Source organism: Cheilinus undulatus, linkage group 18, assembly GCF_018320785.1.
Source record: "Cheilinus undulatus linkage group 18, ASM1832078v1, whole genome shotgun sequence".
Classification (NCBI taxonomy): Eukaryota; Metazoa; Chordata; class Actinopteri; order Labriformes; family Labridae; genus Cheilinus; species Cheilinus undulatus.
Window position 1 is genome coordinate 3305860 of NC_054882.1, and position 25991 is coordinate 3331850.

Consider the following 25991-nt stretch of genomic DNA (forward strand, 5'->3'; position numbering starts at 1 on the left):
CAAAAATTCTGTTTCATGTTCATTGAACATGTTTTCTGGTGTCATGAAATGTTTTTGCATTCAATTAAATGTTTTTGCATTTGACCTTCAGGGCCTCCGTAATGCTCTCTCTGCATTGACAGCGGTATTTTGGCTCTTTTAAAAATAAAACTCATGTTAATAGAAAGAGACTTGCTCCAAAACATGACCTTTAGTCCATGTAGACCTGTGCCAACATTGAAGCCTCAGTCCTCTGTAGTCTCTCTGTGTTCACCGTCTGCAGCTCAGCAGGGGCCGTCCGAGGAAACACCCTCCCCTCTGCTCTCACCAATCAGATCCTGCTGAAGGAGGAGACTACTTCATGAAAAAGTGACTCCGTTTACCTTTCAAACTTCACTCCCTGCCTGCTCTCTGTCACTACACCCGGGACGGATCCTGCCCAGCCTGCCAGCAGCCAGCATGGCGACTCCTCTGACCGACCAGGAGAAGCGCAAACAGATCAGCATCAGAGGGATCGTGGGGGTGGAGAATGTGGCCGAGCTGAAGAAAGGCTTCAACCGACACCTGCACTTCACCCTGGTCAAAGACAGAAACATCGCGACACCCAGAGACTACTACTTCGCTCTGGCTCACACCGTCAGGGATCACCTGGTGGGCAGGTGGATCCGGACTCAGCAGTTCTACTACGAAACAGACCCTAAGGTGAAGATAACAGACTGCACTGAGAAAACTCAGATCCTAGCAAGTGTATTTACCTGGTTAAAGACAAAAATGTCCTATCATAGATAGTAAATATGCTAGATATGCTAAATATGCTAAACTTAGATCATAGCAAGTGTATTTACCTGTTAAAGACAAAAATGTCCTATCATAGATAGTAAATATGCTAGATATGCTAAATATGCTAAACTTAGATCATAGCAAGTGTATTTACCTGTTAAAGACAAAAATGTCCTATTATAGTTAGTAAATATGCTAGTGAACATGTAAAGTGGACTGTGAACTAATACAGTTTTAATGCTACCAGGCTCAGATGATTTCTAACTTGTCCTCTAAGCTGTCTGAGTTTTTAAAGTGAAATGAGACATTAGGAGCAGTGATGGACTTATTTTACATCACTGTGAGAGCAGGAAGACCCACACTGAGTAGTAACTGTCAGCTACATTAAACCTGCACAACCACAGTGCTCTTAAAGGACAAAATAGAGTGTGATTTTTTTTTTAAATGTTAAATTTGGCCCTTAATCTCATTGCTGTTAATGCATTTATGCTGCCGCCCTGTTTGTCTTTTGAAAGAAGGCCATATGTTTATTAAAAATAAAATCCCAAGTAAAAAGTCAACGTTACAAGATGATCGGTCCCAAATATGAGATAAAAAGTCAAAATTATGGGATTAAAGTCCAAAATTGCTAAATGAATTCAGAATTATGAGATTAAAAGTGAAAATTATAGGATAAAAAGACATAAATATGAGATAAAAAAGTCCAAATTAAAAGCCAAAATTGCAAAATAAAGTCTAACTATGAGATCAAAAGCCATAATAATAACAATAATAATAATGATGATAATAACTTTATTTGTATAGCACCTTTAAAAAGATTTGCAAAATGCTTTGACAGTAAGCAAAAAAATAAATAAATAAATAATAAAATAATGCACTAAAAAGACAAATTATGAGATAAAAAGTAAAAAAATATGAGATAAAAAGTCACGATAATGAAATTTAAAAAGTTTATAATTATTAGATAGAAAGTCGAAATTATGGGATTAAAAACCAAAATTGCTAAACCAAGTCCAATTATCAGATATAAAGCTGAAATTATGCACAAAAAAGTCAAAATTATGAGATAAACACTGAAAATATTAGATAAAAAGCCAAAATTATGAGATAAAAGCAAAAATTATTCAATTAAAAAACCAAATTATGAAATAAAGTCTAATTATGAGATCAAATGCAGAAATTATGCACTAAAAAAAAAAACAAATTATGAGATAAAGTGTGAAAAATATGGGATAAAAAGTCAAAATTATGCAATAAAAGGCATGATTGTGAGATTGAAAGCTGAAAAAAGAGATGAAAAGTCATGATAATGATATAAAAAAAATTAAATTATGACATAAAATGTCATTATTATGAGATCAAAAGCCAAAATTATGCACTTAAAAGTCAAAATGTGAGATAAAAACTTAAATTATGAGATAAAACGTCAAAATTATGGGATTAAAAAGTCAAAATTGCGAAATATATTTTAATGATGAAATTAAAAGCCAAAATTATGCATTAAAAAGTCAAAATTATGGGATAAATGGTCATGATTATAAGATAGCCAAAATTATGAGATAAAAGTCATGATAGTTAAATAAAGAAATCAAATTATGAGATAAAAGTCATGATAATCAAATAAAGAAATAAAATTATAAGATAAAAAGTCAAAATGATGTGATGGAAAGTCAGAATCATAGGATCAAAATGTATGATAATGAAATAAAAAGTTTAAATTATGAGATAAAAAGCCAGAATGATGAGATCAAAAGTCATAATTTTGAGATTAAAAGTCAGAATTATGAGATAAAACCTCAAAATAATTAGATAAAAAGTCATCTCGTATTTTTGAATTTTTATCTCATAATTTTAATAATAAAAATGAAAATAATATATATATAGTTTTAATTGCCTAGCTTTCACATTTGTATTTGTATTGGCAGAAATGGGTTTCCATATGTAACTAATCTAATCAGCTGTTATTTCCCTAGCTGCCTCCTTTTTCACACAAGCTGACTTCTACTCATGTCTGTTGAAAGCCCCTTAGACTCAGTGTGGTCCTGCAGTATTTAGATATGAAGTAATGTCATAACTGCAGTGTTTTCCTGTTGCCTAAACCTTCCACGCTCCTTCCAAGAACTGCAGTATTTCTGTGTCGTTGCATCATGTTTACATTTCTGTTCTGTGCAGGGAAAAGGTTGCTGCTCAGTTTTACACTCCTCCTGCATCTCAAGCAAACTGCTCAGCAAATATTTGATTATGAGATTTAAAACCCCTTCTCTGAAATCACATGTGCAAGAAATGCATGACGTTTATGTTTGGTTTCCTCATCATGTCCAGAGGATTTATTATCTGTCTCTGGAGTTCTACATGGGCCGGACGCTCCAGAACACCATGATCAACCTGGGGCTGCAGAACGCCTGCGATGAAGCCATCTACCAGGTCAGACTCCAGTCTCAACAGTCCACAACAAAGACAAACACGGGTCATATTAGGACCCTACTGTTGTTTTATTAGGCCAGAGTTAAACTTTAAAGTCTCTTTCCTGCTGTAGCTTGGCCTGGACATGGAGGAGCTGGAGGAGATGGAGGAGGATGCAGGACTGGGAAACGGCGGTCTGGGGAGACTGGCAGGTAAAAAACAAACATACAGTGTAATATTACTTTTTCATAATCCAGGGAAATTAACAGCCTTGATTAAATCTGATGTTACAAGTCTTGGTGGTATTTTGAAGTCAGATCTCAGCGTGATATTAACAAGGCGTTGGAGGGCTTTCCACAAATAAGAAGTAATCAGCCAGCAGGGAGAAAGCAGCCAGCAGGGGAAAGGTTGCCTACATTCATTCATTAAATAAAGTGAGGCACAAGTAGCAAGAGGTTTGGGGTCCTCCCTGAGGACATTTAGAGCTTCTAACACTTCATTCCCTGCAACCAGAGGAGTATGTGGTTGGGACTCAATCTCACAAAGCATGCATGCATGCTACATGAGAAAAATCCAGTCCCAGAATGTGTTTGGACTTTTATAAGATGGCAGATATTCCATGATAGCCTTGCTGAAGTGTCTATCTATCCTTCCCCCCCTGTATGAGAGGCCTGTGAGCTCTAGGGTTAGGGCAGTGTTACTCAACCCTGCTCAACTAAAGAGCCAAATTGTTGAAAAATGCATTTGCAAGAGCCACAATCTAAGTGGTGAAAAGTGGCAATTAAAATAAGTCAAAGGTGGCAGAAATGGTCAAAAAGCAGCAAGCACTGGGTGGGAAACGTGGCAAAAATGGGTGGGAAGTGGCAAAAAATGAGTTACAGTTGGCAAGAATGGTTTAAAGTGTCAAAAACGTGGAGATAAATGAGTGAAAAGTGACTAAAATAAGCAAAAAACAGAAAATAGGTGGAAAAATGGGAATTAAGTGGAATTTAACTGCAAAGGCAGCTCAATGGGTGAGAAGTGGCAAAAAGGGGGCAAAACAATTCAAAAAGGAGGATAAACGTGAGAAAAATGGATGAAAAGTGACAAAAAGAGGGGTCTAAAATTGTCAAAAAGCAGCCAACACTGGGAGAAAAGTGGGAAAAAAAAGGGAGAAAGTGACCAAAAAGCAAGTTAAAGCCGACAAAAAAATGTCAAAAAGTGGCAAAAATCTGAAAAAGGGTGGGAAAATGGGTAAAAAGTGGCATTTAATGGCAAAAGGCAGCTTAAATTGGTGAAAAGTGACAAAAAGAATAGGGAAAAATTGAATTGTCAACAAGTGGGAAAAACACTGGGAGAAACGTAGCAATACATGGCAGAATGTGGCAAAAATGGGTGGAAAGTGACCAAAAAACAAGTTAAAGCTGGCAAGAATTGTCAAAAAGTGACAAATATCTGAAAAAAAGGTGGGAAAATGGTTAAAACGTGGCATCTATTTGCAAAAGCCAGCTTAAATGTGGAGAACTGGCAAAAATAGGCAAAACTGGGCAACCACTGAGGGTAAAGTGGCAAAAATGGGCAGAAAGTGGCAAAAATGGGTGAAAAATGGAAAAAAAAAACATGAGTTACAGGTGGCAAAAATGGTTCAAATGTGGCAAAAACAAGGCAAAAAATTAGTGAAAAGTGACCAAAATAGGCAAGAATGAGAAAAAGATGGGAAAATCGGCAAGAAGAATCAAAGAGTGGCAAATAGGTGGCATTTAATTGCAAAAGGCAGCTTTAATGGGTGAAAAGGGGCAAAAAAGGGGCAAAAAATTGCAAAAAGCAGGATGAAAGTGTCAAAAAGAAGTGGCAAAAATGAGAATAATGTTTAAATTAAGTCATAAGAGGGCCACATGTGGCTCTGGAGCCACACGTTGAGTATCACTGGGTTAGGGTTACGATAGGCTGTGGCTGGCTGTAGTTGTCATGTTCCCAGTTGCAGATAATAAGGGTCCCTTACTGAGCTCAATGTGGTCCACAGTGAGACCGGGGCTTTGACTCGGCCACTCCAGAACATTCCCCTTGTTGTCTTTAAACCATTTCTGTGAAGCTTTCTCTGGATGCTGTGTCTTTCTGGAAATAAATCTCCAAGACTAAATAAGATTGTCCTCAGGATTGTTCCATATTTTGCTACATTCATCCTACCCTCTACCTTTACAAGCCATCCAGGGCCAGCTGCTGTGAAGCATCCCCACAGCATGATGCTGCCACCACCATGCTCCACAGTGGGGATGGTGTGTTTGTGGTGACGTCTGATGGTCAAAAAGCTCTATTTTGGCCTCATCAGACCAAAGAACTTTCTTCCTCTTGACCATGGAGTCTCCAAAATGCCTTTTGGTGAACTCTAGTCCAGACTGAATCTGAGTTTTCTTCAACGGTGTCTCCTCTTTGCCACTCTCCCATAAAGCTCTGACTGGTGAAGAACCCAGCCAACAGCTGTTGTCTGCAGAGTCTCTCCCATCTCAGCTGCTGAAGCTTGGAAGTCCTTCGGAGTAGTCATAGGTGTCCTCTCTCACTAGTCTCCTTCTTGCACGATCACTCAGTTTGTGAGGACGGTCTGATCTAGGCAGATTTACACATGTGACATGTTGCTCCATTTCTTCATGACGGATTTAACTGAACTCTGGGGGATGTTCAGAGCCTTGGAAATGCTTTTAAATCCACCCCTTGACTTCTGGTTGTTTGGAGTGTTCTTTTGACCTCATGGTGCAATGGTAGCCAGGAATACTGATCAACCAGTGACTGGACCTTCCAGACAGAGGTGTCTTTATCATTTTAGACACATTCACTGCACTCAGGAGATCCCCAAGGAGTTTTTTGTCATCTTTTTTTGTCAAAAAGCCAAATTATATTGACCATTTGTCTGTCCAAAACCTCAGACAGATTGGATGTGCACCCAAGTGTTCAAATGTCAATTTTGATAATCAACAAAAGGGGGAAAGAGGCAGGTTCTAGAACCAGCTCATTTCCAAACAGCACACCATCACTGGCAGCTGGAGGTCTCCAGGAAAAAAAACCCCTGAAATTTAGGAAATCGGCTTGCAGCTCTACTTTGACTCTGTCAGTGTGCACAGTCATTCGACCAAAATATCAGACATGCCAGAAACCCACCTGATTCATCGAGAACAATTGATCAGGCTGTGGTTTCTCCTTTACACTGCACAGCAAATTATGCATAACCAGGCTTAAAATTGGCCTGATTTCTGAGTCAAAATTCACACTGGATTCAACCTGAAAATTGCAGAATGTAGGCCTGGCTTTGCACCTTTTAGGTATGTTTAATATTTAAGACCTGAGCATCAACCTTGGAGTGAGGACCTTATTGAAATGCAAGGCTCAATCAGTTCATGCATCCATTATCTACTACACCACTTATCCCCGTTGGGGTCACAGGAGGGCTGGAGCCAGTCCCAGCTACCATTGGGTGAGAGACTGGGCACATCCTGGACTGGCTGCAAGACATTTAAACTTGTATTTTAACTATTTCTCTGTCAAAATAACCGTATTTTTGAAACTTTGACATGCACCAAAATTTGTACAGAATTCATCCCTAGTAGAAATTCTTCTCTATCCTGTTATTATGGCAGCAATTGCAACTTTTTTGTTCATTCTATCTGTTTTAAATTGAAATGGTTGAAACTGCATATCTTGTCTAAGATGTGCCAAAAAGCAAAGTTTCATCTTTTCTCCAAACAGGCCAAAGGTTTACCTTTACAGCACGGGTGTCAAACTCAAGGCCCGGGGGCCAAATCCAGCAAGATCATACCATATTTGTATTCTAACTGGCCCACCAGTATGAGGTCTGCAGATTTCCTCCACTATAAAAATGTAAACTTCAACTTGATTATTTAAACTATCCTTGTTAAGCCATAAAAATCTGAAAAATTTGTGTTTTGTTTTATATTTTTTAATTTTGCATCTCAAGATTACAACTCAAACTTAGGATTTTACTTTTCATTTCATACTTTCACCTTTTCAACTCATAATTTGGACTTTATATCTTTTATCTTTAAGATTCCCAATTTTAAATTTTAAGTCATATTTTGACCTTTTCAACTCCTTACTTTGGCTTTTTAATCCCATATTTTGACTTTTAAAAACATGATTTCAATTTTTTCTCATATTTTGACAGAATAATTTTTACTTTTTATATCATATTTTGACCTTTTATACTCTTAATTTTGAATTTAAGTCATATTTTTCAACTTTTTAAGTCATCATTTTGAATTCTAGCTTGCATTTTGACATTTTCAACTCCAAATTTTTGGCTTTTTAATCCAATATTTGGACCAATCAGACTCACAATTTAAAAATTTAAGTCATATTTAGACTTTTAAACTCATGATTTGATCCATTGATCTTATATTTTGACCTTTCAAACTTATCATTTCAACTTTCTCCTCATATATTTGCTCTTTAAAAATATTTTTTTCCATTTTTAATATCATGTTCAGATTTTCTGAACTAATAAATTGGAATTTTTATCTCAGATTTGAGCCTTTAAACTTGTAATTTTTACTGTTTTGAATTTTCAAATGATTTATCATCAGTGCTGTTTTTTCATATTTTATTACTGGTGAAAATGAGGTTGACAGTTTATGGTAAAATCTTAGGCCCTCAGGTTAGACCTAATCCAGAATCCGGCCCCTGCTGTGGTTGAGTTTGACACCCCTGCTTTACACCCTGCAAACACATGAAGATAAATAAATTCTCCATGCACATTTCAACAATACTCCATTATAGTCTCAGGCCTGTTTGGCAGCTTTCCATTGAATTCCTCCTCCTGTTGTCTGTTGAAAAGCTGAAGCAACATGCAGACTTGCAGAAATGATGCAACCACACTTCCCCTACCTGCACCATGAACTCTCATTTTTATCTCTGTTATAGTTGATTTGATCTCTGCTTTATTTTTCTGCACACAGCTTGTTTCCTGGATTCGATGGCCACGCTGGGTCTTGCAGCGTACGGTTACGGCATTCGATACGAGTATGGGATCTTTAACCAGAAGATAAGAGACGGCTGGCAGGTAACGCAGGCTGAAAACACCTTTATCACTAATAACAGTGCAATAAAAACACAATCACCGGCTGATCATGCGGTTTAAACTCTCTAAACTGGGTCCTGTTTGGCTTCTGTTGGCTTCAAAATCAGTCTTTCTTGCCCCTACTCTAACATTCATGACTTTTGCTGACCAATTGTCCTGCTGCAAGGACTCAAAGTGGAGACAGGCCAAAGTAGAAATGAATTGGGTCAAATTACATCACAAGCTAATCATTAACAGTAACATTGCATGCAATCTACACCTCTTTAGTGCAGCAGGCCCAGGACAAAAGCTGGTAGTGGTTGGTTTTACGTAAAGAAGCTAAATAAACATTGTGTATCTTGTGATAAGACATGCTCAAACTGAAGGCCTTTGCCCTTTTGAATTCTTCTGGTTATTTGATGTTCAAACCGTCAGTGTAAACATCGACTCTGAACGCTGAGCTGGTCCTGAGCTCACTGTCTTTTTACTAAAGAGGTTAGATTTGTTAGTAGGCAAGGGAGAGTTTGAATTTCATCTTGCAGTTCACACAAAATCTCATCTAATCATGGATGTGTAGGTTTCAATCACAGAGGGAATTCCTTTTTTTTTCACTTCATTTACAGTAGATAAAATCTTGCTCAGTGACTCCTTCAATCTCTTTATCTTTAACCTGGTCTGACCTGCTGCAGGTGGAGGAAGCAGATGATTGGCTGAGGCATGGAAACCCCTGGGAGAAAGCACGTCCAGAGTACATGCTGCCTGTTCACTTCTACGGACGGGTGGAAGAAACAAAAGACGGCTCCAAGTGGGTCGACACGCAGGTACTGGAGACTGGCTTTACTGGAGAATCAGACAGGACAGTCTGAGGAATTTGAAGGCCTGAGTGTAAGAGGAATATGAGGCCTTTCCCCATTTATCTAAAAACAGTCATAGCAAGTATAGCATCTCTTCAGCTAAGCCAGAGAACTACAGGACATACCAGAACCTGGCCAACTCTGGCCAGTGTTAAATTTGCTTGACACTACTGTTTTTAACAGGATTGGAAAGTAATTTATTACATTGAATCAAAGGTTCTTGTACTTTTTAAAATCCGTACTTTTACTTCAACTTAAAGTACATTTTAAACAGAGTAATTGTACTTCTACTTAAGTACTATACTCTTGTACTTTTTCCTCACTGTTATCGTTTTTTAATGTGACACATTTGCACCATGAGTGAAGTTACCTGCTGAGTTAGGGCTCCTACCTGTGACTTTAGGTGTTCCTGTGGCTTTTCTCCATCAGTATGCATTGCCCTGCAATGAGGTTGACTGTCTTTAATTCTTGATAGAGTAGATCCACCTTACCACAGATTATTAAGAGTCTCTGCAGCTGTTATACTGGAGAATTTTAATTTCAAATGTGTAGTGTAACTTTATGTAGTGTGGCCCAATAAAGACCTTTTTTAAACCTTAAATTTAACTCTATATGAGTTTATTAACTCTGTCAGTTTTGCTTTGATTTAACTTAATTGTAGAGGTGTGACTTTATCTGAACAACCTGGTTGGAGATCTATTCCAACATATATTCCACAGTTCAACTCCTCAGTAGTTACTCAGTACTTTAATTAAACTTTAAATACTTTTTACTTTTACTTGAGTAAATTTACAGACCAGTATTTTCTACTTAAGTGAATTTTAATCAGAGTAACTTCACTTTTACCTGAGTACAATAGGTGTGCACTTTTTCCACCTCTTGTTTTTCAGATATATTAAAGGGCTTTTATGCCTTTGGATTGGCTGAGCGAGTGGGGGTGAAAGAGGCCACAGGCCAGACTAGAACCCAGGCTACCTGCGCTCATGAAGCATCAACTAACCATTAGGCCTGGGCTATTCAATTGGAGGCCCTGGGCCAGATCAGGCCCCAAGGTCATTTTTAGTGGCCCTTTAAAGATGCAGTGTGTAGAATCTCCATCCCTACAAATCTATATTAATTCAACAAGTGACCACTCCTATATTATACAGTGCTTAACAAATTTATTAGACCACCACCCAAAGTAAGGTTTATGCCACAGCTGCCCTAAATTAACAGCATTGGTAATTACCAAAATCATTCTTTATGTTTCTGCAATGGTTAATACACCAATATGTAGAAGCTCATAAGCCGAAATGATATTTTTAATGCTAAAATATAATTGTTATTGTTATCCATGAATTTTCAAATGTACTATTTACAAAAAAACTGAAAAAATACTGAAAAAAGCACATTATTATTTCTTGATTAATATGTCAAATTATAGATATTTAATTGCATTCCTGAACAGAAAAATGAGTTTTAGTGGTTGAAAGTTATGCTTGATTAATTTCTGACTTCTCAGAGAAGCCCAGTGAGCCTCAGGTCTCTCAGGCCCTTCTTATGGATGCTTCTTCAGGAAGTGGCCTTCATTCCAAACTTATTAAATACCCCTGCATTAGGCCATCTGCCCCCATGGTGTTTCATTTTTTAACACTAAATCGCTGCTAGCATTAGCACTATGTAAGATTGACATTGTTTTTTATGAAGCAGAGACAAACCCAAAGCCAGGAAGTTCACTCTAATGAAAATCATACCACCCTTACTGAAGGCCTATGGGCAAAACTCTCTATCTCGGTGGATAGCTTCACTCATAGTGCAATAGTGTCATCACCAGCTGAAACAAAAGAGAATAGCTATGCATGGCATCAACACTGGTTATTGAGTGATATTAACATTGTAGAGACTCCACAAGAGTTAAAATGACTTTAGATTCTAAATGCATACTCTGAAAATCAAATACTTTTGCTGTGTAGCTTGCGAATAAGTTTGGCCTGTAGACAGATGGGTAAGCTAATATCAGGTAACATGCAAGGAGGGCAGTATGCTTTTCTAATTCGATGAGATACACAGGGCTTCTGTATTACACAGAGCCTAAACACTGAATATAACAAAAGCCCTTGTGCAAAAAAACACATATGCATTTGAAAATCATGATGTGAACCAAATTAACAAGTACAAAGCTGGTGTTTTGTTTTTATCTGGTTGGAATCTGAGATGTGTTGGCTTCTTTTTTTTTGGAATAAGAAATTTTTATTGCACAAAATCAAACTTTACACATCTATTTCTGCTTGCTCCATCTGTGTTTCCCAATTTGGGGCGGCTGTGGGTTAAGGTTTAGTTGGGGGGAGTCGGTCTTTTTGCTACTGGGAAGTCATGGGTTCGACCCCCAGCTCCTGCATTTTTGTGTGTCCTTCTACAATGCACTTAAACCATTTTGCTCCCACTGATGCACCAGTGGCGTATGGATGTGTATGAATGGGATCAGTTTGTACTGATGAGTGTTAAGGCTCTTTTGAGTATTCAGATGCCTAAAAAAGTGCTATGCAATCCATTTCCATTTTCCATTTGTGCAGGTGGTTTTAGCGATGCCTTATGACACGCCCATCCCCGGCTACATGAACAACACTGTGAACACAATGAGGCTGTGGTCGGCCCGCGCTCCCAACGACTTCAACCTCAGAGACTGTGAGCGACTAAGGCTGTGTTTTTACCATTTCTATTGCAAAACAAGCTGCAAATTTCCTTGTAGGTTTCAAAAGATAAAAGCCTGCAAGAATGAAGGAAACTGCTGCAACACTGGCATCTTGCTAAAACAAGTCTGTCTTCCAAAGTAGCTGCAGTTTCCTCCCCTGAAGAGTTAAATTACTGGCTGTAATTTGCATGCATAATAACAAAGAATATGTTTAAGATGCATCAGTGTCAGTAAACAGCTTTTCCTCTGTCTGTAGTTAATGTTGGAGATTACATCCAGGCTGTTCTGGACAGAAACTTGGCAGAGAACATCTCCCGTGTCCTCTACCCCAATGACAATGTAAGTGTCTGTCACTAAATAAACTAAAACGTATTATTTTCTCTTTCCACTGATTATCTGCTGTCTCAAAACAAGCTCAGTCTTTACTCTCTGTGTCGTCTTTTCTATTTAGTTCTTTGAAGGAAAAGAGCTCCGTCTGAAGCAGGAGTACTTTGTCGTGGCCGCCACACTCCAAGACATCATCCGCCGATTCAAGACCACAAAGAAGGGCAGCCCCAGCCGGACATCCTTTGAGAGCTTCCCTGAGAAAGTAAGCCCCAAAATATGTTTGTTACTAATTTTGTCCATGCCAGTTATAGAAATGCTTGCAAAGATCTCAATTTTGAATGAAATTTGATATTTTTCCATCATCCCTAGGTTGCAATCCAGCTGAACGACACCCATCCGGCCATGGCGATCCCTGAGCTGATGAGAATCTTTGTAGACATTGAGAAACTCGACTGGGACACGGTGAGTGAGCGCTTCCGCTTGAATTCAACCTGTTGAATCATGAAAAATGAAGTAATCCTGACGGGACAGGAACACAAAGAAACCACAGAGCTTAAACCGAACCATCTTCTCTGCAGTTGCATAATGTCTGTTTGCAAAAAATGTCAGCCAGGTTAAGACATAAAAGAGGAAGTAGAGTAAGCTTTTTTATGAGACAGTACAAGACATGCAAAGCATGAGGCTGCAAAGAAATTTCTGAAATAACTGAAAGTAATTAATGCAGGAAATGTGCAAAGCCCCTCTGGTGACAGAGGTAGAATATAATAGCTCTTTTCCACCTTTAACACAGTCCCCTGTGGTCTGAATGAAAACTCTGTGCTCTTGTGTGTTGTGGTTAAAATATAATATGGATAAAGCACTGGAGGAGGTATTTGATCCTGTATAAACCAGCTCTCTCTCATGGCATTTGCACTTGGTGTGTCTCTTTAAATGCAGATTAGCTCCTTCTCACCCTGTGCCTCTTTTCCACAAGTTGAGAAACAAGAGTACGACTGTAGGTGTCCATGGCAACTGAGAGAAACATGGCTTTCTTATTTACAAATGTAGAGAATCTTTTCCTCCTCTTAAGTCATGTTTGATGCTAACCCTATCGTGTGAATGAAACTGCACAACTCTAACTTTGTAGGCAGACCAAGAGCTAACATTGTTAGCTTGTACCTCTAATCCTTTGAAAATCAAAACATACTGCCATTTTAAAAAAACTCAAATACTTATATGATCATGTTGGTTATCCAGTTGTAATCAGAATTATTCAACCCCCATTGCAAATCAGATTTATTGTGAAAATTTAAAGACATTCAGCTGCTTGCAATGAACAAATCCAACTGAAAATGTAACTTATAATGACTTGTCCAGTCTCAAAATTATTCATCCCCTTCATGGTACATCTTAGTCCTTAGTAGAGCACCCTTTTGCTTCTGTGACCTGCTGCAGAAGCTTCTTGCAGTGTTCCTGAGGAATCTTAGCCCATTCCTCATGTGCAATGGCCTCCAGTCCAGTCATATTCTTGAGTCTGCATGCTGCAACCGCCTTCTTCAAAACCCACCAGAGATTTTCTACAGGGTTCAGGTCAGACTGTGATGGCCATGGTAGAATCTTCCGCAACTTCTTCTGCAACCAAGCCTTGGTGGAATCTAAGGTATGCTTGGGATCATTGTCCAGTTGGATGGTCCAGTGATGCCCAAGCTTCCTAACAGATGGCATTATGCTTCTTCCCAGGATTTCCTGATCCTTCGATAAATCCATCTGTCCTTCCACACGCTGCAGGTTTCCTGTGCCAGAGGATGCAAAGCAGCCCCAGAGCATCACCGAGCCACCACCATGCTTAACTGTGTTCTTTTCGGCCTATGCTTCATTCCTCTTTCTCTAGACATACCGTTGATCCATCATGCCAGAAAGTTCCAGTTTTGCTTCATGGCTCCACTGAACAGAATCCTAAAACCTCTGTGCTTTATTTATATGATTTTGAGCAGATTGGAACTGACTTTCCTTGTGCTTTTGCATCAGTAGTGGTGTAGGTCTTGGAGTTCTTGCAGGGAAATCAGTCCACGGCTTACTATAATTACTGAAACCTCAGTCCCTGTTGCCACCAAGTTTGCTGGAGGTCTTTTGCAGTCACTCGATGGTTTTTCACAACCTGCCCTCTCAGATATCTGGTTGCAGCCGTTGATAGCTTCCTTTTTCTGCTCCGTCCAGGTAGTGGAACCACTGGTCCTGCAACTTTGAACATTCAGGGCCTTTGCTGTCTTTTAGTATCCTGTTCCTTGTTTGTGAAGGCCAGTGAGCTCTTCTCTTAGCTTTTTGGACCATTCTTTTGACTTGTTGAGCTATTTCAATTGCTGATTTTTTCCTTGAAAGTCTAAATTTTCTCAATAAACCTGATTTGCAATGGGTGTTGAATAATTTTGATTCATGTTTAACCAGCTATGATCGTTCAACACAAAGAGAAGGTTCCTTGCAGTAGGTTTTATTGTTTATGAATCACAAATCTTAATAACTGCCCCTCTCTGTGCAGGCCTGGGACCTCACCAAACGGACCTTTGCCTACACCAACCACACGGTCCTTCCCGAGGCTCTGGAGCGCTGGCCTGTGGAGCTGCTGGAGACACTGCTGCCCCGACACCTCCAGATCATCTACCAGATCAACCAGATCCACCTGGATGTGGGTATTCTTCCCTACTATACACAGAAAAAAAAACTACATCTATGCTGACCTGCAATCGTGAAAGTTTCTCTGTGTTTGTTTGCTGCAGAATATCGCAGCTCTCTATCCAGACGACGTGGACAAGCTGAGGTCAATGTCTCTGATCGAAGAGGACGGCTGTAAAAGAGTGAACATGGCTCACCTCTGCATCGTTGGATCTCACGCTGTTAATGGAGTGGCGGAGATTCACTCCAACATCATCAAGACTGAAGTGTAGGTGAAAAATGAAGCTGTTTGCATGATCATGGAAGATCATAGAAATTTTTTAAAACGTGAAAACTAATGACAAAGAACTGCTGCAAGCATGCAATGCAGATAAGAGACGGTGGCTTTGCAGATGTCTGATCAAAACAAAATAAATGGTGCAAACACTTTCTTAGTAGTGTTAAAGTCTCTGATAATGAAGCTCAGCAACATTTTGTATTCCTCTTCTTCAGATTTCGTAACTTCAGCGAACTTGAACCAGACAAGTTTCAGAACAAAACCAATGGCATCACTCCCCGACGCTGGCTGTTGCTCTGCAACCCCGGACTGGCCGAGCTCATCGCTGAGGTCTGTCCAAGCTGCCTGAGAAATAAATAATACTCTCTATGATGAATAAATGATCCGAGATGGTATGACTGACCCTCTCAGTCCTTTACCAACTGTGCTCCAGGCTTAAACATGTAAAAGAAAGAGCCTCTTAAACTTTATCAGTTTGTTTTACTCACATGTGACGTCTCAATTTCTCCTTCAGGTCATCGGGGAGGATTATGTGAAGGACCTGAGCCAGCTGCAGAAGCTCAACGACTTTGTTGATGATGCTGCCTTCATCAGGGATGTCTCCAAAGTCAAACAGGTACAGTCTTAACCTTGTTTATGATACTACAATATGGGTTTGTGCACTATGTTTGTGGTTTTGCATGGATTTGTGCTTCATTATTGTTATGCTGATGATTTTTCAGAGATTCTTTTATGCACAGATGGAGGATATAACTTCAAGAAGAGCCACAAAGACAGCTTATCTGTAGATCAGGGAGCTTTGTTGGGGTTTAAAGCAACTGCTGGTTCAATTTTCATGCTTCACTGATGACTACATGATGTTGTAAAACATGCAGATGATTGAAGCGTATTTGTACAAGTCCTGTTGCACCATGAAGCACATATTTCAACATGAATACAACCAACCATTTCTTACAGTCGTTCATTTTTCCTGCATGTCTCTACAGGAGAAGATTTTACAGATTTATTTGTTCAGAGCGGCTTTAGAATCCATACGTGTCAGGACAGGCCACATTGTTACCAAATAACTGCTTTAATTCAGCCTCATATTTCTGATTCCCTCTCAGGACAACAAGGTGAAATTTGCTCAGTACCTGGAGAAGGAGTACCGGGTGAAAATCAACCCAGCATCCATGTTTGACGTCCATGTGAAGAGAATCCATGAGTACAAGCGTCAGCTCCTCAACTGCCTGCACATCATTGCCATGTACAACCGTACGTGTAAAAATCACTCATCACAACATTCCAGAAGGTTTCACAAGACAGCACAGAGCTCACTGTTACATGACACAGTCTGTAATGATACAGCGCCGTCCCCGCCCAATCTGAGCTGGCAGCAAGTTAAAACAAATCCTGAGAAGATGATCTGATTATAACATTTAGTGTGGGAAATTTCCACACAATCACTGGTCTGTGATTAAAAAAGGGTAACATTACATCTGGGGGAAAACATTACCTGCAGACTCAGATAAAATGTTAGTTTTATTTTGAAAGTATCAGTTTACTTTTAAAGGTTGTAAACCAGAGGATGCAAAAATGTCAGGAAATGTCCATTTAAGTATTTATTTAGCAATTAAAAGAATGTTTAAACACACAAACATACCTAGAATCAACAAAAAACACATTTCATTTGTGTAATGTGGTAGACTTTTTAATATTAACTATCTATGAATATCATCCTATACTCGCTGTACATATCAATCAGCTGTGAGTATTTGCCTGCATAAGCTGTAGATATCGGCTTAAATTACCTGGGAACATTGGCCTACATGAACTTTAGATGTTGGCCAATATCAGATGTAAATATTTGCCAGTATAAGCTGTAAATATTGGCCTATATCTGGGGGAAATACTGGCCTATATCAGCAATAAATATTGGCCTAAATCAACTGAAAATATTAGTTTGAATAAGCTGAGGTATTGGCCTAAATTTGCGGAAAGTATTGACCTACATCAGCTCTAAGTATTGGCCTAAATCAGACATAAATATTAGCCTGATAAGCTGTAAATATTGACCTAATTTAGCAGAGGATATTGTTTTAGATCGCTGTAAATACTGGCCGATATTAGCTGTGACTTTCAGCCCTTAAGCTGTAAAATATTGGCCATAATCGGCTGTAAATATCATGCTATATTGGCTGTAAATGTTGGCTTAAATTAGCTGCAAATATGGGCATCTATCAGCTGTTATTATTGGCCTACATCAGCTGAAAATAAGGACCTATAGTGACTTTAAATATTGGCCTTTAAAGCTGTAAATATATGCCTGTATAAGCTGCAGATATTGGCTTAAATTACCCAGGAATATTGGCCTACATTAACTATAGATGTTGGCCAATATTAGATATAAATATTGGTGAATATCAGATGTAAATATTTGCGAGTATAAGCTGTAAATATTGGCCTATATTTGTGGGAAACATTGGCCTATATCAGCTATAAACATTGGCCTAAATCAACTGAAAATATTAGTTTGTATAAGTTGCAGGTATTGGCTTAATTTTGCCGGAAATATTGGTCTACATCAGCTGTAAATATTGGCCTAAATCAGCTGTAAATATTGGCCTAAATCAGATGTGAATATTGGCCTGTATAAGCTGTAAATATTGACTTAATTTAGCAGGGGATATTGGCCTGCATCAGCTGTGAATAAAAGCCTGTATTAGCTGTAAATATTTGCCCATATTAGCTGTGAATATCATGCTATATTGGTGGTAAATATTGGCTTAAATTATCTGCAAATATTGGCCTGTAACAGCTGTTATAATTGAATTACATCAGCTGTAAATATCAGCCTATATCGGCAGTAACTATCAGCATATTTTGGCTTCAAATATTAACTTGTGTCATCTGTAAATATGAACCTATAGTGACTGTAAATATTGGCCTTTATAGCTGTAAATTTGGCCTATATCAGCTGGAAATATCTATCCACAAGCTGAAAATATTGGCGTACATCAACCTACATTAGATTTAATCATCAACCTATCACCAACCGATGATTCTACTAAAGGAAATGTTAAATTTGAAAGTATTAGAGGCAGTGATAATGAGGAGATGCAAAAAAGGTCAGGAACTCCCCTTAAAGGATTTAATTATCAACTACAAGTGATGTTGTGGCATTGAAAAGTACTTTTATTAAAATGAATCTCATTTAATATGTGTAATGTAAGAAGACTGTTCCTATATGTTGCATCTGACATGTAACGTGGAGTAAGAGGCAGTGCATGTTCAAAACAAGTCCCTGACTGATGTAATTTTGTCAAAGACCTGAGAGATGCAATAACTATTGATTAATACGTCTACATTTCTTTAAGTTTTTTAGTAGAAATTCTTCATTTTAATGTATTTGTGCCTGTTTTTGTCTGCTAAGGTATCAGGAAGAACCCCACAGCTCCTTTTGTCCCACGAACAGTGATCATCGGAGGAAAGGTAACACGCAGCTGTCAAAAATGACAAATATGAGGTCAGCAGAGAATAGAGTGACATTTTTGTTTCACGCCACACTGTTGCCCTCTGCAGGCTGCTCCTGGGTACCACATGGCAAAGATGATCATCAGACTGATCACTTCAGTGGCTGACGTGGTTAATAACGACCCCGTGGTGGGAAACAAGCTGAAAGTCATCTTCCTGGAGAACTACAGGGTCTCTTTAGCAGAGAAAGGTAGCAGACAGACATTTCAAACAGCTGCAAAAGTTTTTAACCCTCTGATTAGTGCATTAAACACAAAAACATGCATGTGCAAAACTCCAGTTTAAAGGTATGTTGGGTAGAAATTGTGGCCTGTAATTTGTGGAGGGTTCTCAAACCTGTAGTCTGCTTGCTCTGGACTGAGATCTTCCTTAAACAGACGCTAACATGATTTTCTTTCCCTCAGTGATTCCTGCCACAGATCTGTCTGAGCAGATCTCCACAGCCGGCACTGAAGCATCAGGAACAGGAAACATGAAGTTCATGCTGAACGGAGCGCTGACCATCGGCACCATGGACGGCGCCAACGTGGAGATGGCTGAGGAAGCCGGAGAGGAGAACCTGTTCATCTTTGGCATGAGGGTGGAGGACGTGGCTGAGATGGACAAAAAGGGGTAAAAGGGACTAATCCACTTTTTTACTAATCTATTTTTACTTTTGGTGCTCTTATTTATAAATATTTACATGTTGTTGAAGGCAAAGGTTAGCAAAAGTTCACCAACTTCTCTAACACTGATTTCACTTATTTTCTTGAAGTGAGACTAAAAAATACCACGTCTTAAAATAGCTAAAAGCTGTCTCCCTTTGAGACATTGCTACTTGGTGTTTCACAACATGTGACAGGAACTATAGGGCAGGGAAACAAAACAGAAAAATGTGTAAATCAGTTTATGGTGAATTTCTCTGTTTTCTGAATCTGCCATCATCTGAAGTGTTTGCTGGCCCAGTTTGATCCAACTAGCTACAAGTGAAGCGTAGACTTCTTGTCATATAATGCCGTGCCTGTTCTGCACAATGGGTGGGACAAAATATGATAAATATGCCATATTACTAGAGTTATACTGCAATGTAATGATGCATACCTTTGCATCTTAAGTTGTCCTGTATTTAAGGTTGAAACCAGTCTTGATGCTTTGAAAGCAGCGTGCAATGATGCACAATGAAAATAATCTAGAAGTAAATGAATTAAAACAGAAGTGACAGCCTTTTAAAGGATCTAAGGTAGAGAATCCAAGAATATTTGTGTTGAAATGTAGGTGAAGGACTCATAACACTTCTTCTTCTGTCACATTTCTGGCTAAAGCTACAGGACATTCTCTCTTTTTAGATATGACGCCATGTCGTACTACAAGACGATTCCAGAGCTCAAACAGGTGATGGACCAGATCACCAGCGGATTTTTTAGCCCTAAAAATCCTCATCTGTTCAAAGACCTCACAGAGATGCTCTTCAAACACGACCGGTGAGAAACACGCCAACAGTTTGCTACTTTACTGTGAGGTTTCTTACAAACAGAGCTGTTTTTAAAGCTTGACTGATGCTCTCTTGAGAGGGCAGAATCACTGTCTGGTTGGCTTAATTACGAGCTGAAATAGAAAGAAGTTTTAATGCAGAGTTGAATTTTCCCCTGCAAACACACACATGAGGCTACACTAAACAAATTATTCTTATTTCACATCTACTGAATGTTGAAAGTCTGTTGAAATTTCACAGCCTCCTACAGCTGCTACTTGCTTTACAGGCAGTGCTGAGAGGATTGTAAACAGCACCGTCTGCTGGACAAACTATATACTGACACAATTTTAAATTATTCCAAGCATTTTTTCTGCATTTTATGATCCTTGTATCTGCGATTGACTCGTTTTATTCCATAATATCAGCTTACAGATATGGCCTCAATTTCCTTCTGCAAGACAAATCTATTTGCAATGTCAGGCTGTGTGAAACAGTCATGGGCAAAAGTATTGGCACCCTTGGATTTTTCCAGAGAATACACCTTTTCTTCCAGAAATTGTTGCAATTACAAATGTTTTTGGTATACACGTTTATTTCCTTTATGTGCATTGGAACAACACAAAAAAGCAGAAGAAAAAAGCCAAAATTGATGTAATTTTACACAAAACTTGGACAAAAATGTTGGAACCCTCAACTTAATATTTGGTTTCACACCCTTGGGAAAAAATAACTGAAACCAATCACTTCCTATAACCATCAACAAGCTTCTTACACCTCTCAGCTGGAACTTTGGACCACTCTTCTTTTGCAAACTGCTCCAGGTCTCTCAGATTTGAAGGGTGCCTTCTTGCAACAGCAATTTTGAGATCTCTCCATAGGTGTTCAATGGGATTTAGATCCAGACTCATTGCTGGCCACTTCAGAACTCTCCAGCGTTTTGTCTCTAACCATTTCTTGGTGCTTTCTGAGGTATGTTTGGGGTCATTGTCCTGCTGGAACACCCATGACCTCTGACACAGACCCAGCTTTCTGACACTAGGCCCTATATTGCGGCCCAAAATCTTTTGATAGTCTCCAGATTTCATGATTCTTTGCACACAGTCAAGGCACCCAGTGCCAGAGGCACCCAGTTTTAAAAGGGTGCCAATAATTTTGTCCGGCCCATTTTTTTATTTTTGTGTGTGTCCATTTTGGCTTTTTCCTTCTGTTTTTTGCGTTGTTCCAAAGCACATGAAGGTGCTATGGGGGAGAAATGCGGTATTTTCTGGAAAAATTTCAGGGGTGCCAATACTTTCATCCATGAGTGTACGTAATTGTATAACAAGCTGAACTTATTTTTGTATCAGTTTTTGTAAAGGTTTACGAAAATGCATGCAGAAAGGCCTTGAAGTTAACTACAGTCCCACTATTACACCTTCATACATAAGTACCTTTAAAATAAGGAAAGAGATTTTTTTTTTTAATTAAGTCTCTCTGAAACACCAGAAACTTCAGGTTTTATTTTTTATGCTCCTCAATATTTTTGAGTTGATAAATACACAATTTGAACTATTATCATCTCTGTGCATGCATGCATCTTCCTTATGTTGTATAACATGAAGCCCTGAGGTTCATTACAAATCTTAAGGTCTTATCTTGTTATTAAACTCTGACCTATCAAATAAGCTGGGCTTTCTTGACCACTCAAAAATAAAATCATTGCTATATCCTTATTATAAGGCATTATCTAAGCAGCTTCCCTCATACTTAAGTGATTTTTTTCATGCAAAAAGTGCTAAAAAGCTACAGTCCTCACATTGGGACCCATTCACAAGGCTTACTTTTAGACATCTATCACCAAAGTAGATTAAAGGAGCTTCAGGTTCTGCAGGAAAATCTGGGTCTGGAGGAGCTGGTCATCCAGCTCCACTATGACACGTTTGTGGTTTTCTTCCAATATGTGCAGAACTTTTGAACACTTTATGGCCCGTGGTACAGTTACATCTGGCCCGCCAGATCATATCATATTTTTATTCTAACTGGCCCACCAGTATGAGGTCTGAAGATTTCCTACAGTATAACAATGTAAACTTAACCATAATGATTGAAAATATCCTTGATAAGTCATAAGAATTAGAAAGAGTAAGAGTTAGAATGATTTGATAAAAAGTCAGGACTGTGGGAAAAGAAATTTGTGTTCTCATGTTGTAATTTTCATCTCACAGTTATGACTTAAAGTTATGGTTTTGACTTTTATCTCATATTTTGAACATTTAGATTCACCATTTTAATTTTTAAGTTATATTTTGGCATTTTAAACTAATGAATTAGGATTTTATCTTACATTTTGACATTTTCAACTCCTAACTTTGAATTTTAATCCCAAATATAAACCTATTTGATTCAAAATCCTACATTTTTTATCTCATCTTTGGACCTATAATTCAGATTTTTTAAATTTTATCTCATATATATGACATTAAAAACTCTTGATTTTGAATTTTATTTTATATTTTCATCTTTTAAACTTTTGATTTTGATTTTTTTCCTCATATGATTTTTAAATATTACCCCATATTTTGACCTCTTACACAGTTTTTTAAATTTTATCTTAAATATAGACCTTTAAACTCATGTTTTTTAAATATTATCCCAGATTTTGACCTTTTAAACTGTTTTTTAATTTTATCTCAAATATAGACCTTTAAACTCATGTTTTTAAATATTATCCCATATTTTGACCTTTTAAGCAGTTTTTTTTATTTTATCTTAAATATAGATCTTTAAACTCATACGGTTATTATATACTATCCCATATTTTGACCTTTTAAACTGTTTTTTAATTTTATCTCAAATATAGACCTTTTAACTCATGTTTTTTAAATATTACCCCATATTTTGACCTCTTAGACAGTTTTTTAATCTCAAATATAGACCTTTTAACTCATATGGTTTTTAAATATTATCCCATATTTGACCTCTTAAATTGTTTTTTTTTAATTTTATCTCAATTATAGACATTTAAACTCATATGGTTTTTAAATATTATCCCATATTTGACCTCTTAAATTGTTTTTTTTTTATTTTATCTCAATTATAGACATTTAAACTCATATGGTTTTTAAATATCATCCCATATTTTGACATTTAAAACTCATAATTGTGAATCTTATCTCATATTTTGACCTTTGAAACTCATGATTTTGAATTTTATTTTTTATTTTTATGTAGTGCCTTGACTTTTTTTAATCTCCAAGTCATTTATCATCAATCGTATGTTATTTTTCCCCCTATAATCCTTTAGTGGTGAAGATGAGTTTCACAGTTTATGGGAAATTTCGACCCAGTTGGGCCCTCAGGTTAGACCCAAACTCAGGATTCGGCCCCTGCTGTGACTGAGTCTGACATCCCTGCTTTATGGTGACACCATGTTGTCAGACTGGTATGCGTAATGATTTATCCTCTCTCGTCTCTCTCTGCAGTTTCAAAGTGTTTGCAGACTTTGAGGACTACATGGCATGCCAGGAGAAAGTCAGCAAACTGTACGAGGTAAAGTTTGAGTCCAACAGCCTCACTAAAACTAGTTTACGAAATCAGTAGTAACTTTGGGTAAAACCAGGCTTTAATTCCTAGGAATGAGTTTAGTTCCACAACAGGACTCCTTCTAGAAACCATGTTTATAATTTTAATCAAGTGTTTGGAAGTTTTCAAAAGTTTTATGAAAGAAGAAAATGAGCTGGTTAAAGTATAAAAAGTCTAGTTGGACTGAAGAGTCCTGTTTTATTTGTCTCTTAAAGAATCCAAACGAGTGGACAAAGATGGTGATCAAAAACATTGCTGCCACCGGAAAGTTCTCCAGCGACAGAACCATCACAGAATACGCCACCGAGGTGTGGGGGGTGGAGCCTACCGACCTGAAGATCCCGCCTCCTAACGAGCCCAGAGAGGCCATCGAGGAGACGGCCCGGGCCGTGATGAAGATGTGAGGCCATCTGACGACCAGGGAGAGGGGCCGACTTATGTTTACACATCATTCACTGTTTTCAGTTTCACACCACTCAGCTTTGACTCTGCAGATTTCACTCACGGGTTTTTTATTTCCAGCATAGCCGAGTCAGAGCACTTGTTTAAAAATGTCTGTTACAGTTCTGAAGCAATGACACATGAAGTAAACCAGGAAGCATTTTGAGATTCTTTCCTCCATTTTCTACATTTTTCCCAACATTTTGACCTTTTCTCTCAAAGTGCATTATGAAAAAAAAAACTTTTCTGGTATTTTTCCTTTGCACATCAGACCCTGTTATTTTCCATACTTAGGGCATGGCTCAGAGAACCTTTGTTGCAGTTTTTACATGACACATATTTTACATTCAGCACAAACACAGCAAGGGTTCATCTGAAAAGGTCTAGGTCACATTTAAACTTTATAAAATGCTCTGAAAAGAAAATTTCTACCTTTTTTTCTCTCAAGAATCTAAGATTGCATGCAAAATTCTGACATTTAAGTCAGAATTCTGTGATTTAAGTGAGAATTCTGATTTTTTTGCACTGAATTGTGATTTTAATCTAAAAAGTCCAACTTTTCTCTTAGAATCCTGTGACTTAAATCTGAATTATGAGGGGGAAAAATGAAAATTTTGGGATTAAATGCTGAATTATAACTTTAACCACAAAATCCTTAACTTTTTTCAAAGAATTCTGAGACTGTTGTCAAAATACTGAGGACAAAAGTCAAAATTCAGAGATTAAATCTTGAATTCTGGCAATAATTACAAAATTATGAGATTAAAGGTCCTGTAAAATGATAAAAAAAACAACAACTTTATTTTAGGTTTTTAGGTTTGTTGTATGACAGGCCACTCCACCAGGTCAAATTTGAGTCATGAAAAACATCTCAAAGTTTACAAAATTAATGTCTAAAATCATGAAAATATGGCAGTAAAATCTGCTCTAGGATGGTGTGGGTGTGTCTGTTGAATGAGCTGAAGCCACGCCCACTCAAGAGAAATAAGATCTTTATACATTAAAAAAAAAAAAAAAAAAGCTTCTGATCAGAGCAGCTGCCTGGCTCTTTGCCTGATCAGAGAGGCAGAAGGTGGAGATTACATTTACTGTTTTCTGGTACAAATCTGTTTTTAATTTAATGACCCATAGAGCACTGTAGCAGATAGGTTTGGGAAATTTACCTCAAAATGAATTAAAAACCAGCATTTAACTGGCTGTTCACTTTCATTTAAGGCAGTGACATCAGCTAACAACAGACTGTACTGAGATGAACTGCTCTGTGATTATATATCATTGTATTAGGGGGGCGGGGTTATTCCCCATCAAGACTGGTGATGTCATCAGCCCAGATTTCTGTCGTGTTCACACATACATGCATAGATCTCAGTGTTTTCACATTTATAGCAACCTTACTCCAACATATCTAGTTAGATTTCACTTTACAGGGACTTTAAATTCAGAATTATGAGATTCAATGCAGAATTCTGATTCTAATCTCAATATTCTGACTTCTTTCATAATTCTTATTTTCATCTCTAAATTCTGAGATTAAATTCAGAATTGTTTCTTTTTTCTCAGAATAAAAAAAAAACACCTTTTTTGTTTTTGGTTTCTTTTTCAGTGCCCTTAAGCCTCTTCTCTTAACATTTAACCTCTAATAAATGTGCAATTGTTATTGGAGCTTAAGCACTTTGATCTGTTACTCGATTTAAAACTTATTTTTAAAACTATAATTTGAGTTCTAATCCAGATTATGTTCCAAGGCTGAAGTTTGAGAGTCAGAGAGGAAGGAGGAGTCAAAAGTACATTTAGTCATTTATGTTTGATTGAAGTTTCTGTTTGCAAGATTTCAGCAGGATGTCATAACTAAGCAGCAGACTGAACTGGACCTTTAACTGTGCCTTTTTGTCCTGAATGAATTAAATAATTCTGCACGTTTCTGAGATTTATGTACTCGGCTGTAGCAGTGTCACGGGGTTAAACCTCTTTCATATGTGATCTGAAGTGCAGTAGTGGTCAAAATAAAATCTCAACCATTTGTTTAATTATGGTGTTTT

At 37.9% G+C, this 25991-nt stretch overlaps 1 protein-coding gene across 1 annotated transcript; it reads left to right on the forward strand.

Moving 5' to 3' along the window:
• Positions 1 to 384: 384 nt before the first annotated feature.
• On the forward strand, positions 385 to 24777 carry pygl (phosphorylase, glycogen, liver). Its single transcript, XM_041813248.1, has 20 exons — positions 385 to 681; positions 3082 to 3183; positions 3296 to 3374; positions 8106 to 8209; positions 8896 to 9027; positions 11613 to 11724; positions 11988 to 12070; positions 12183 to 12320; positions 12428 to 12520; positions 14574 to 14720; positions 14812 to 14975; positions 15200 to 15314; positions 15499 to 15600; positions 16091 to 16238; positions 18397 to 18455; positions 18546 to 18687; positions 18902 to 19109; positions 19823 to 19957; positions 23412 to 23478; positions 23727 to 24777. The coding sequence occupies exons 1-20, from the start codon at positions 439 to 441 to the stop codon at positions 23913 to 23915; spliced, it is 2562 nt and encodes an 853-aa protein (XP_041669182.1). The 5' UTR covers positions 385 to 438; the 3' UTR covers positions 23916 to 24777.
• Positions 24778 to 25991: the final 1214 nt, after the last annotated feature.

Coding starts and splice junctions, on each gene's coding strand:
- pygl (XM_041813248.1), top strand. CDS start 439: ATGGCGACTCCTCTGACCGACCAGGAGAAGCGCAAACAGATCAGCATC. Junction 682..3,081: donor ACTACGAAACAGACCCTAAG/GTGAAGATAACA, acceptor CATCATGTCCAG/AGGATTTATTATCTGTCTCT. Junction 3,184..3,295: donor GCGATGAAGCCATCTACCAG/GTCAGACTCCAG, acceptor TTCCTGCTGTAG/CTTGGCCTGGACATGGAGGA.